Source organism: Neovison vison, chromosome 13 (genome assembly GCF_020171115.1).
Source record: "Neovison vison isolate M4711 chromosome 13, ASM_NN_V1, whole genome shotgun sequence".
Classification (NCBI taxonomy): Eukaryota; Metazoa; Chordata; class Mammalia; order Carnivora; family Mustelidae; genus Neogale; species Neogale vison.
The window spans coordinates 127,106,314-127,120,016 of record NC_058103.1 but is presented as its reverse complement, the minus strand read 5'-3'; the positions used below and the strand labels follow the sequence as shown (position 1 = coordinate 127,120,016).

Genomic DNA, 13,703 nt, shown 5'->3' with positions numbered 1-13,703 from the left:
TCACTTACTTGCAGAGCATAAGGAATAACACAAAGGACATTGGGAGATGGAGAGGAGAAGTGAGATGGAGAAATCAGAAGGGGAGACAAACCATGAGAGACTGTGGACTCTGAGAAACAAACTGAGGGGAGGGAAGAGGGTGGGGTGTTGTGTGAGCTTGGTGGTGGTATTATGGAAGGCAAGTATTGCATGGAGCACTAGGTATGGTGCATTAACAATGAATGTTGGAACACTGAAAAGAAATAAAATAAAATGGGAAATAAAAAGAAATTCTACAACAGGCAAAATAATTCATGGTAAAAAAAAAATCAGAACAGTAGTTGTCTTTGTTGAGGTAGAAACTGGAAAGGCATCTGTTGATTGGGAAGTGGCATGGTGAACTTTCTGGAGTACTAGTGAAGTTCTCTCTCTTGAAAGGGATTTGCATTACACAGGTGAACATGTTCATCAAAATGCAGCAAATGTATCCTTAATATCTGTGTATTTTACACTATGCAAATTTTTCTTTGAAAGAATCAAACTGTAAATAAATTCTGAACTCTAGTTAATGACATACATAAATTTACATGTATATAAATATATTTACTGGGAAATGTATTGTCCTTTAAAATTTACTTCGAAATGGATAAGAATGCAAGATGGATCGAAGAAGAGTGAATGCATGGATAGATAGATGATGGACAAATAGACGGTAGTGACACAAGCATAGTAAAATGTTCATAATAGATTTTCATTGTAAGATTCTTTAAACGTTGCTGTCAGTTTGCAAATGTACATAATAAAACATTGCAAAATTTCTGTTCCATTAATATAGCACCATTAGGTAAAATTTAATTGTGAAAACATAGGAGAGTAAATTAAAAGAAATCTATCAACCATTAAAACTATGGAAAAGATAACAAGTAGAAAGGAAACACATGGAACAAGGAGAAAATGGAAGCAAGTGAAAAGGGAGGTAGAATAAATGTGTAACCAGATACAAAAAAGCATGGTGACCACATGGTAACATGAGGTAGGCTACAACAGTCCTGGGCCAGAGTAGGGACCCTCTGGGCCACTCTTCAGAAATACTACAGCTCTTCCATATACCAATGATCATGTGTGCACCCACACTGGTCTGCAAGAAGAAACTACTATGAATTTACTACCTTGAATGGCTCCCATTTCTTGGTGGGGCCAAGAAAAGAACAGACATTTTAGAAGACACTAATCTGTCCTGGTAATGCATGTTTTACTTGGGGAGATGAGTAGCAGCCCAGGATTCAGCAGTCACAATGGCTGTAGCATTCCCAGAGATGTTTCCCAGTCCCCTTTCCAGGATGACTTGCTGCCCAACTGCGGGCAGAGTGGGTGGGAGACATCCTTCAACTCCAACTCCTTCAGGGTAGACTTCAACTTCTTCCTCTACTGAATGTTGCTCTAAATAAGGTCTGTTCTTTCACTGATGTTCACCCTTAAAAATTATGTTTCACCCCAAACCCTTAGCTGACGTTTGCCTCTGGAGATCCCAACATGTGACAATGGTGAACCTAGACTATTTTTCAAGCTCTCTACTTCTAAGTAAAAGTCAGTTTATGCGAATAGGCTAATACTATGTTTACTAATTAATGTGTACTAACCACTAATTCATGTGTGACTTCCCTGCCTGAATGTCTTCAGATGTCCTGATGCTTCAGCTGCACAACCCCTTTCAGTCCTAAATGGTAGGATCCCCAGCACCACAGCCTTCTGGAGAACAACATGTAGTCTTGAAATTGCACAAGACACTGAAGTGTACTGCTTGTTACACTGAAGTGTACTGCTTGTTCTAAAAGATCAGTGCTAATCTAGGACTAGGCAATCTATGTTAACATCATCTCTCCCTCTCCCTTCAGATCTGGGTCTATGGCAAGGAGTAACAACAGTGGAGCCAAGTGTGAAAGTGGTGGCTGACAAGGATGGTGAGCCTACATGACACTTTGGGGCTCTCCACCCATCCCTTTCTCTTAAACTCTAAGATATGAGCCTGAGGCCTCAATTCCTGTAATAGACTCTCACCTGATTTCCTACTCAGACTTGGCTGTCTCCAGTCCACTGTCAAGGAGCCACCAAGCCCTTAGCAATCATTTAACTTCCGGCAACATAGTGCTGGGTGTTGGGAAGCCCTCCCTCCCAATTCCATTCATGTTCCTCCCCCTGCAAACCTCCTCCATGGCTTCTTTTATTTTCATCATCAAGTCTAGATGCTTTGGTCAAGAATCCCTAGTCTGCCTCTACAAATGTTCTCCCAGGTCACCATCAATCATCCATTATGGTCATCTCACTCTTACTCCTTCACTTGGTCTCCAACCCCCAAAACACCCACTCCTGGGGTTGCTGCTTGTCAAGGCCCTCCCTGCTGTCCCTTCTCCCCTGAGAGGATCCATCATGGATCCAACATGGCCAGACAGGAAAGCTGGACTTGGAAATGGGTTTTCTCAGACTGAAACTCTGGCATGGGAGGGGACTCGTGAGGAGGAGGAAGGAAATAGCTGTGCTAAGTGCAAAAAGCAAGTATGAGGCCATCAGTGAGACACAGCTGTGTTCTCAGTAAAAAGTGTCTTGGGTTGCCCTTCCTGGTTTGTGGCCCTGGTTGGGAGGTCAGGCCATACAATTCCAGTCTTCTATAATACCTTCCAGGACTCCCTTCATGCTGAGTTCTCATGGACAGATCTTTGATTTTCAAGGACAGATTTTTACTTCAGGTCTACCCTGTTAACTTTGGCCTGCTCTTGTCTCAGGGGAAAAGCTTTGCCTATTTTGTTTAATGCATGGTATAATTAACAGTTTATCATGTGCCGTTTTATTTTCTGTTCCATATATGTTATTCTCATCTCACCAAGGACATGGTTCAGCAGCTTGGAATTCTGTGTGACCTGTTTTCTTCAACAATTCCTTAGATTTAGGCACTGATCACCTTCTAAATACCCGATATTGAATTGCTTTGAACAGAGTAATGCTTTCCACAATAACTGTGCATCGTTTAAGTGAACCGAATCATCTCCTCAGTGGAACAGAGTGTCTTTTGAGGCTTCTAGTAGGTGGCACACTCTCCTCATTCCTTAAAGCTACCCTGCAGATGATCTACTGCTTTGAAGCGACAGAAGAGTGAAGAGAAGATGTATAATTCAAAACTGGACAAGTAATGACTGAACAGACAGGAGGTACTTTAGCAAAAATAATATCTATGCAATAGATATCTATGCAATATCTATGCAATAAAATCTATGCAAGTCCAAGCCATTCACATGGCATGAGACCTCTTGCTTGATCGAAGCCGATGATTCAAAACAAAGTTGAAACAGGACCTGTTGCAATAAGACTTGACAGGAACCTTGAACATAAAGCATGAGGTCATTTTTTCACTGGAGGGATGGGAGACAGGGAGGAGAAGCACTTGTCTTATATTTGCTATTTTAAATCAGGCACATTTTCTCTGGAAAAAAGGAAAATGAAGGTGAAAATTTACCTTGACCTTGGCGGCTTCTGAGGCCTTTTTGCCATCCCAGGCCCAGCCTCTCTTTGTGAAATAGTTGACGGTAGCAAACTCGATCAGCGCAGAGAACACAAAAGCATAGCACACAGCTATGAACCAGTCCATGGCTGTTGCGTAAGCCACTTTGGGCAGAGAGTTCCGAGCACTGATGCTGAGGGTCGTCATGGTCAGCACTGTGGTCACCCCTGTGGTTGTTAGTGACGGGGGGTCAGGCAAGGAGAATGGAAACAAGAATCAATATCGGCACCCAGACCCCAGTCTAACACCCTTGACTGTGACAGATGAACACAGGAAAGGAACTGGTTGCTTTTATCCCCAGATGGAACCTGCCCCTCTCTCCTGATTTCCTAACATTTAACAAACTCATAGCATTTATAATATTGCTTATTTGATTTATCTTATTAATTGGCTCCTTCCTCTAGAATATAAACTGAGGAAGGTGGGGCTTGGGTCTGATATATATACATATGTTGTGTTCCCATTATCCTGAACCAAGCCCAGCAGATAGCTCATGTCCAACAATGATGTGTTAAATAGGTCATATCCCTCTGTGGCAAAGGGGCGATACCCAATAGATAACAGGCAATGACATTCACATGGCATCTAGTGAAGACTTTCAATAAAATGTGCTATGTACCCTGTGAGTACTAGGCTCAAGGCAAACTAGAGACAGACTTGCTTCTACATGGATTAACCCAACTTGCAGACTTCCAGGAAACTTCGAGGAGCCAAGTGCAAGAGAAGAACCGTGTCTGAATCTGGATCTGGATCTCAGCACTTCACTCTACCCAAGACGGAACAAAGTCCCCTCGAAGCCCTTGTGTGAGGTGCCTGTGGCTGTCTGCCTTGGCTTCTGTGGAAACTCTGCAATGACCATGCAGCAAGGCCAGACTACTGGAGGGGGACATTGAGGACTGGCTGATTATGAGCCATCCATCTAGTATCCAATCAGTGCCAGACTGATCTAAGCCACAATCTCATTATCCCAATTCACAGGCAACAGGCTTAAAGATTTAAAAATACTTAGCAATGTACCCCATTTCACTAGCTGGCAAATGAGAACCTGTATTCAGATCCAGGTCTGCAGGACCCTTTACAGCCCACGCAGCTGCCACATGTGTGGTGCCTTCCTCCTTACCACAGTTTTGTGTGGGCGTGTGGGCACAAGGCACTTGTTATGGGTTGAATTATGTTCCCCCAAATTCATACGTTGAAATCCTAATCTCCAGAATTTCAGAATGTAATCTTACTTGCAAACTTGCCTTTACGGAAGTAATCAAGTTAAAATGAGATTGTTAGGGTAGCCCCTGATCCAATATGACTGGTACCACAGACATGCACATGGGGTGCGAACACTGGAATTGCCTGTCCTAACCCTAACCCTGGAACAGACCCTTCCTTCACAGCCCTCACAAGGAACCAGCTTTGCTGACCTCTTGATTTTGGGCTTGTAGCCTCTAGAATTGAAACAAGTAATTTCCACTGTTTAAACCCCTCAAGGCATGGCACTTTGTTATGGAGCCCTAGGAAATCAGAGCACCAAGTATGTCATGTCACTGGTGGTCACAGCAGCTGAGTTTTCATCCAATGTCATCCTTCAAAGGTATTTATATGTACTCACTGAGCATGGTACCATGAGTGGAATTAATGCATAGTGAAAAATCAGTAGGCAACTTTGATTTTTCTTAGAAACCCACTTAATCATTGTGCTGGGGGAGAAGGTTCTTTGCATGACCTTGAAATAGACTTCTTGCACTTCTTGGGTCCTTGAACATCCCAAATTGCTTAGGGAATCTCCCAGAAGAAACAGAAACTAATATCCAGCATTCTCCAAACTATTTTTTTTTTCCTACCCACCTACTAATATTCCCCTAAACTACTGGGGAAGCACTGCCTGGCCATGAACTAACCTCCATACCCCTTTGAAACATTCCTGAAGCAAGTGTAGCTGGCCACGTAGGTAGAGAAATAGTCTGACAGGAATACTCCTGGGCCATCACTTAGAAACTCCCTGGGCTCTTAGACTTCCTACAGACTAGGTAGTGGTAACATAAAACGCAGGTCATGGTTTCCTTCTTTGCAGTAGTTAAGAGCTGAGGCATGAAGTGTACCTTATGGTTTAGAAATATGTCAGCAGCCATTATCACAACTGACCTGCAAAACTACCTTTAGTATCGCAACACAGATGTGAGGAAGCAGAGCTTCAAGGTAAGAGTTAAATGCTTAACTATGTCTGCTCTGCCAAGGTACCTCCTGAACTATATCTTGCTAAACCTAACGCATGTCTTAGGGATGTCAAATGATGTTCTAGATTCTTATCATATATATGTGTATCTGCAAATAAGTCTATGTGAATATCTATGTATAATATATATGCATTATGTAATATGCAAATGTCCACATATTCATATCATATACCCCATAAATATGATGGTGTATATGATATATAGATATGTGACTTATTATTACCATATAAGATATGATGGATTGAATGCCCTTGGGAATTCATTTTAAAGTGGCACACACGTTTCAAAGAAAACTGCCTGATAACAAACAAAGTAGTACTTTGGGAGAAGTATGAAAATACTGTAGCAAAATATCACATAAGACAGAGTGCCGACAGTTTCAAACCTTAAAAAAAAAAAAAAAAAGGCTACCAGCAAAGGCTTTTCAAAATGGAAACAATGATCAAATAGATCATGCATCATTTCCTAAACCCTTGTTAGAGAGCCATCCTTACTCCTAATCCTTAACATTGAATTCTCTTTTTTAAAAAAATTGTGTTATGTTAGTCACCACACAGTACATCACTAGTTTTTGATGTAGTTTTCCATGATTCATTGTCTGCATAAAACACCCAGTGCTCCATGCAATACATGTCCTCCCTAACACTGGATTCTTAACTAATAGGTCTGTTTGTTTTCCAGGTCACAGAACAGACAGTAATCACTAGGAGTTTAGAGGATTTTGTTGTTTGGGGATAGTCAGAAGCAGTCCCAAGACACCAGTGCAGGCTTAGAGACACTCACCAAACACTGTCCTGGCAGGGACCGATTCTCTGTTCAGCCAAAAGGACACCTGTGACAAGATCACGGTCATTATGCAGGGAAGGTAGGTCTGGATGACAAAGTAACCGATCTTCCTCTTCAGATGGAAATGAGCCGTCATGACTGTGTATTCCCCTGCAAATAAGCAAATTAATGCAGGACAGCCCCCTGTCCTAGAGTCTTGCCTGTCCTTCCTGCTCCTGGACCAGAGGTGGTCCTTCTCTCCATCTCCCCCTTAGAAAAGTATTAGTTTATATTGTTGGAGTAAATGAAAGAATGGAGGATACAGGGATTTCTTAATTTTAAGTCAGTCTTATGAGCCTCATCTTCTGAAGAGCCTTTACTGGTAGATGTTTTTCCTGGGGAAAATCAGATTTGTGTGTTTTCCTAATCTCTGGTCACAATCTGTGCCACTCTCTGCCCACCCCCTCACCGCTACTGCCATCAGGATTTCAGGATTTAGCCTCTCCAGATATAACTCAGGACATCACAGAGCCCTGTTGCAGGTGGAGAAATTTTCTTCCTATTTCCCAGCCAGGGAAGGCTGGAAGAAGCTAGGGGTGACCAACCCTCTGCTCCGTGCTCCCTGCCAGACCTGGGTGGAGGGTGAGCAACTGCAGCTGGAGGAGGCCACGGGTCCTGGCAGCCCCCCTTCCCGCCGCCTACCAGGGAGCTTGGGGCATTTCCTTGGCAATGCCCCAGGGACTTCTCTGGATCTGCCTGGCAGTGTGGGAGGCCAGCGGGGACCTTCCGTTCATTGCTGAGAATGATGCTGCCTTGATGGTGAACTGGTAAGGAGCTGAGATGGGCTGTGGTCGGAGGGTGTGTGAATGGCTGTCAGTTGGAGAATCTCCAGTGCCAGAATGTTTTCGTTTGTTTGTTTGTTTGTTTTATTCAAGTATAGTTCACGTACAATGTTATATAAGTTTCGGGTGTACAACATATTGATTTGACAATTCTGTACATTACTCAACGTTCACCATGATAAGTGTAGCCATCATTGGTCACCAAATAACATTATTACAATATTATTGAGTATTTCCTGTTCTGCACTGTTCATCTCTGGAGACTGCTTATGGGGAGATGGGAAGGCTGCTTTGAGAAGCAGAAGCAGAGTTAAGCTGATCTGAGGACAAGAGTTCTTTTGCTGAATTGCAAGGAGTAGATGGCGTGGCTGGATGGAACTGCAAAGTGGGGAGAAGGGCTTGAGGCAGCCCCTAAAGCAGACGCAGTGGGAGCTGTCTATTTGTGGGGTGGTCTGCTGGAGACCAATGTGGAGCACTGGGACAACTGAGCCAGATAACAAGCTCCGATGCTTGCTTTTGGAATCGGAGCCCAGAGCTCAGCATGGCCAGCTGTGGATGTGTCCCTACATGCCTTTCCTCACGGCGTGCCAGATGTCATAGGCAGAGGGAACCATTAAAATCACATGCAGCAAAATCTGCCCCCTTACAGAAAAGGAGATCAAAATCCTTAGGAGTGCCTGTGACATGCCAACAGAGGCAGGCCACACTGTCCCCATAGTTCCAAGGCAAGTCAGAGCAGAGGAGAGTGGCTGAGTGGGCTCCAACACAGCAGAAAGAAGCAGCAACAAAGAGAAGGAGGATGAGATATGTTTAAGAGCAAGGACTGGATCTTTATAATGATCCAACTTTGCCTCTCCTTGACATCTGAAAAGAGGGGAAATGCCATTCTATTTCTTTGCAGTAGAGTTTGAGATTACTCTCTTGCTTATAATGTTTTTATTGTTGTTCTCATTCTGTTTTGTTTTGTTTTGTTTTAATTTGAGTAAAGTTGACACACAATGTGACACTAGTTTTGGATGTGCAACATAGTGATTCAACAAGTTTATGCATTATGCTGTATTTGCCACAAATGTAGCTACCATCTGTCCCAATACATCCCTAAACAGTATCATTGATTATACTCCTTATGCTGTGCCTTTTATTCCCGTGACTTACTCATTCCTTAATAGCAAGTCCATATTTTCCACTCGCCTTCACCCATTTTGCTCATCCCTTCACCCCACCAATTTGTTTTATTTTTGAGTTGAAAGTAGCAATATAAAATAATGTTTTTTTTAAAAAGACCATCTTTTTAGAACAGAAATAGAGGCAGAAACCCCATTTATACATTTTTAAAGAACTATGTGAAACAATTCCGGACTGTAGCATCCTCCATTAGCATGGCAATTCTTTACCCCACACATCTGCTACACCACCTTTTCACTTATTCCCACAAAATTAGGCTACCACCCTCTCAGTCCTGCCAGGCTCTCTTCTCTCTCCCTGGGATGTCCAGCAATAAGGCCAGTGGGTAGGATCTGGGAGCCTGTATGTAGAAGCAGCATGCACTTCCTGCCAGCTCTGAGGTTTGGCAGTGGTGGGAAAGAGTGATGCTGACCAGGGTACCTTCTGGGACTTGCAACTCATCCCTGTTACAGGGCCCACTCTATCTCGGCTACACTTTTCTTCTCTGCATTGGAGACTCTCTGAGGCAGTGGAATCTCCTCTTCTGCTAACAGCCAAGCCTCCTGATTGCTAAGGCAGGGCCCCCTGTGGCCAGGAGTCAACCGGGGACACACCTTTCAAGTGCAGAAAGTAGAACCTCCTCTGTTCTTTTGGACACCTCACCCATTTTGTGTCAGGTGAATCCAGGTTGTACTCGGCCTGTGGTACTCACCCCAGCACTATGCATGTGAGAGTGAGAGCCCCTTCCTTCTTGGTGAGGCCTCAGCTGTTTCTATGATGCTGTTGTGCAAAATTCAACCCCTGGGAAATCTTAGAAATGTTCAGAACAGGAGGAAGGGGAGCAGGTAAACAGGAAACCTGCAGGAAGCTCTCTACCTTTCCTGCAGAGACTACTATTGCCTCTGTGTCTCAGTGCTTGAAGCAGGAGCTCTGTTATATAAGCAGGTTCATGCATCCTCCAGGCAGAACAAGCAATCACAGGGGTGTGCTCACATGAAGGCAAACACACCTGAGATTACACCTCCCATGGCTCTCAATACTGCCAGTCACTGCAGCTGGTGCCTCTGTAGGCCACTGCAGGAACTGGGACCTGAACTGGAGGGGTCCTTGTGTCCAGCATTGCACAGCAACAGCCATGCCCCAGATTGCTAAGTAGAACTGAGGTGAGCCTGAGGGGAATCCTCCCCACCAACATACCACAGGAGCACCGAGTTCTCCCAGGGTTTGTCATTCTACATGCACTTGGTCTCACCTGTGCTGGTGCTGATGTTCTCGGTGCCCACTGTCTGCCCCATCAAGTGGTACTGGTTCAGCCTGGAGCCATCTTCTGCCACCACCACTGACTTAGTGGTGCCATTAGTCCAGACATAGACAACTTCAGAATTAGGATATGCATCTGTATGGGGGGTGAGCAGAAGGTGGTATAAAAGCAAGGAATTATTTCCAGCCTGCACAACCAAAGATGTTTATAAACGTAGCAAGAGAGATGAGTGGAAGGTCAAAGTTAAAGGTCCTGGTGGTCAGACCAGGGCAGATGTCACTACTGTTTAGATCCTTTTCACTCCTAAAGATCTGGGTGGTCAGCAATCAGTGCCTGGTGCTTCCTAGCATGTATTTTCTCTGTAGGGTACAGTATTGCATGGGCTGAGACCACAGTGCTGGGGGCTTTCCCAGCTCTGTGGTCTTGGGAGAGTCACCTATGCTCTGTGCCTCATCTTTTCCATCTGTAAAATGGGGCAGTAACAGTAGCTACTTCTTGGAGTTCCTGCTGTCACGATACAAGCTCCATAACGCACTAATGCATTGAGCACATGAGCAGCCCCTGAGAGCATTAGTTATGATAAAGACTCCACTTTGCAACTGGTACTTATCGTCCCGTTGCTATTCTGGTGGGAGTGTGGCATGGTAGGTAAGACTTCCTCCCCCTGGTATCATGTCTATGAATGTTACCTTATATGGTATATGGCACTGTACAGATGGAGTTAAGGCTAGAGGCCTTTAAATCAGAAGATTATCCTGGATTATTCCAGTACACCCAGTATAATCACTTGAGCCCTCAAAAACAGAGAACTTTCTCCAGCTGGAGCCAGTCAGAGACCCAGCTCAGAGAAATCTGAAGCATGAAGAAAGTACTTGACCATCAATGTTGGCTTTGAAGATGGTGGAAGGGGACATGGAATGTGAGCAGCTTCTAAAGGGTGAGAATGACCACCCGTGGTGACAGCTGGCAGGAAACAGGGACTTCAAACCTATAGCCGTACAGAACTGAACCCTGCCAACAACCTGAATGAAGCTAGACGTAGATTCACCCCCAGAAAGAAACGCAGCCCTGCCAACACTATAACTCTGGCCAGTGGGACCCAGCACAGAGATATCAGGCAAACACACTATATTCTGGCTTATAGAACTCTAAGAAAATAAAGATATTATTTTCTTTTTTTTTTCTTTTCCCAAGCTTTATTGAGATATGAATGACATGGAGCAGTATGTAAGCTCAAGGTATACAATGTAAAGATTTTATATATGTATGAATTGTGAAACAATTATCATGATAAGGTTAGTTACATAGGTATGGCTTTAAACTGCTAAGTGTGTGATAACTTGTCATAGAGCAATAGAAAACTAGGACAGGTAGATGAGGAACAGAGAAGGGAAGAGGGAGACAAATACACATAAAACATGTAACGGGTGTGTTAATGCTATAGAGAACTACAAGCTATGAAAAGGGAGGAGGCATAATTTTAAATGGCGTTGTCTGGGAAGGCCTAATTTAGGAGACCCAAGAAGTGTGCAGGAGCTGGTCACGTGGCTGTCAGGAGGAAGAGCATCCAAGGGATGGATGCTGCAAAGGTCCTGCTGCAATACCTGGAGAAAAGCCAGGCAGGGGGCGGAGGAAAAGACCAGATAAAACAGTGCTTTGGGCCACCTGTGTGGCTCAATTGGTCTGCCTTTGGCTCAGGTCATGATCCAGGGTCCCGAGATTGGGTCCGGCATTGGGCTCCCTGCTCAGCAGGGAGCCTGCTTCTTCCTCTGCCTGCCACTCTTCCCTGCTTATGTTCTCTCTCTCTCTCTGGAAAATAAATAAATAAAATCTTTTTAAAAAACAGTGCCTCAAGACCATTTTTAGGCCTTTGACTTTTGCTCTGAGCTAGTCAGAAGACACAGACATATTCTAACATACTTTAAAAGGATCCATCTGGCTTAACTAATTAGTTGAGTCAAATGTTACTAAGATTCTATAACTTTAAACTGTAGGTTCTAACAATATAATTTTTATTTAATTTTAAGCATAAGGTGAAAGAAGAAACTGTAATGAACCACTGTTATTTAACGTAGTGTTGAAAGTCCTAGCAACGGCAATCAGACAACAAAAAGAAATACAAGACCTAAAAAAGAAGCAAGGAAGGAGTAAAACTTGTACTATTCACAGATGACATGATACTCTATATAGAATATCTGAAAGACTCCACCAAAAAACTGCTAGGGCTAATAATTTGAATTCAGTAAAGTCACGGAATACAAAATCAATGTACAGAAATCTGTGGCATCTCTATATACCAACAGTGAAGCAGCAGAAAGAGAAATTAAGAAATAAAGACATCTCATTTTATAGACATTTTAATTTTACTTTTGTCCTTGAAAATATCAAATATTGAGGGATTTGGAATTCATGATGATTTTGGTTAACTTTGGCATAAATTTTATACTCTTCATTATGTTTAACTAGAGTCAGTTGGGTGGCACCTGAATGTAGATTTATTTCTAGAATTTTTTCTTATATTCCTTAATAGAAAATAATGAACAATTTATAACTTTCATTAAATTTTTATACTTTACAGAAAACTTGATGAACATTTAGTGAATAAACTTGTTAATTTATCTAGAGATTAAAAAAAAATAAAAGGATCCATCTGGCTGAGATGGGAGAATAGAACAGAGGTGGGAACCAGACAAATGGGAGACTGCCTACGACAATATTAAAATAATCTAGGTGGAAGATGAGGGTGGTGGGCAAGGGTACAAAGAGGAGAAATTCGGGATCCATGTTAAAGGAAAGGGTCGTCCAGGTGCTAACAAATCATGTGAACTGGGAGAGGGAGAAGGTGGCTAGTCTGGGCGTCTGGACAGGTCATTTGCATGTGGGAGGATGGCAGAGATTCTGGAAGGACATGGCATCCAGTGAAAGGGGAGCAATGCAGGTGCCTATATGTCAGAGTTGAGGCCTTTGAGGGCTTTCCTTGGGGATGCTGAGTGGACAGTTGTACACATTAGATCATGGGAATTGTCCCGGATGGATGTGACTTCTCCCATCACCAGGATATGGATGTCAGCTGAAGCACAGGCTGGTGAGATCACCTGAGGGGTGCTGGTGGAGAAAAAGAAAGGGTGGGGCATGCCCTCCTAGGGTGCTGCAGGGTCTGGAGTCTGAGAAGCTGAGGGGAGAACAGCAAAGCCACTGGATCAGCAGGCACTGCCGTGGAAGGGCATGGGGAATGTCCTTGTCCGGGAGGCCTGTGTCACAGGCTTCAGTTGATGGCTCAGGAGTGACCCCAGGACCTAGTAGAATCTGGCCACCTCAGCAAGAGCAGCTGGCTTTGAGGAACTGACGGGCTTATTTGTTCCAGCTGTCTCTTGAGGTCCCTGGAAGTAAACCAACACACTTGTCCCATCATCAAGTCCATGAGTATGAACAGATGCACGCCCAACCGCTCTGACACCTTTTGAACAAAGCTGTAATCTTTGCTCCCAGCTACCTAAACAGAACGACCCTCACTCTAGGGTGAAAGGAACCATGCACCCTCCCAGGTGAACAATCTGTAGATGTCTCAGGAGATGAGGAAGAGCTGCAGAGGTCTGCTGCTGCGACTGGCAGGGGAGGCCTCCCTAAGTAGGACAGCATGCCCTGCAATTTTCCACCAGAAGGGGCTAGCTCACTGCACTGTGAAGGACCCCTGCAGCTGTTAGGCTGAACAAGCAAAACTATCCACTTAGATCAGAGATCTTAACAGATAGAAGCCAGGAGAATGGTCTCTGGAATGACCAAGAGTTCTACTAAAAAGTGCAGATGTTTCTTTGCTAATGTAGATCACTACCTTTATTCTTCATTTATGTGCAGTACAGTACCTATAACAGTTCAAAAATAATGAAATCATCATGTATGGTGAAACACTG

General features: G+C 43.8%; 1 protein-coding gene across 3 annotated transcripts in view; it reads right to left on the bottom strand.

The window, feature by feature from the left end:
- Positions 1-13,703, bottom strand: part of GABRA5 (gamma-aminobutyric acid type A receptor subunit alpha5) — an 84,722-nt gene that overhangs the window by 3,093 nt on the left and 67,926 nt on the right. For 2 of the 3 annotated variants that reach the window (XM_044230944.1, XM_044230945.1), the window contains exons 8-10: positions 9,784-9,927; positions 6,544-6,696; positions 3,488-3,699 (exon numbers count right to left, since the gene is read on the bottom strand). In XM_044230944.1, the coding sequence (XP_044086879.1) occupies positions 3,488-3,699; positions 6,544-6,696; positions 9,784-9,927 (509 nt within the window). The remainder of the gene's footprint in view (positions 1-3,487; positions 3,700-6,543; positions 6,697-9,783; positions 9,928-13,703) is intronic. The other variant, XM_044230946.1, reaches the window with a different exon arrangement.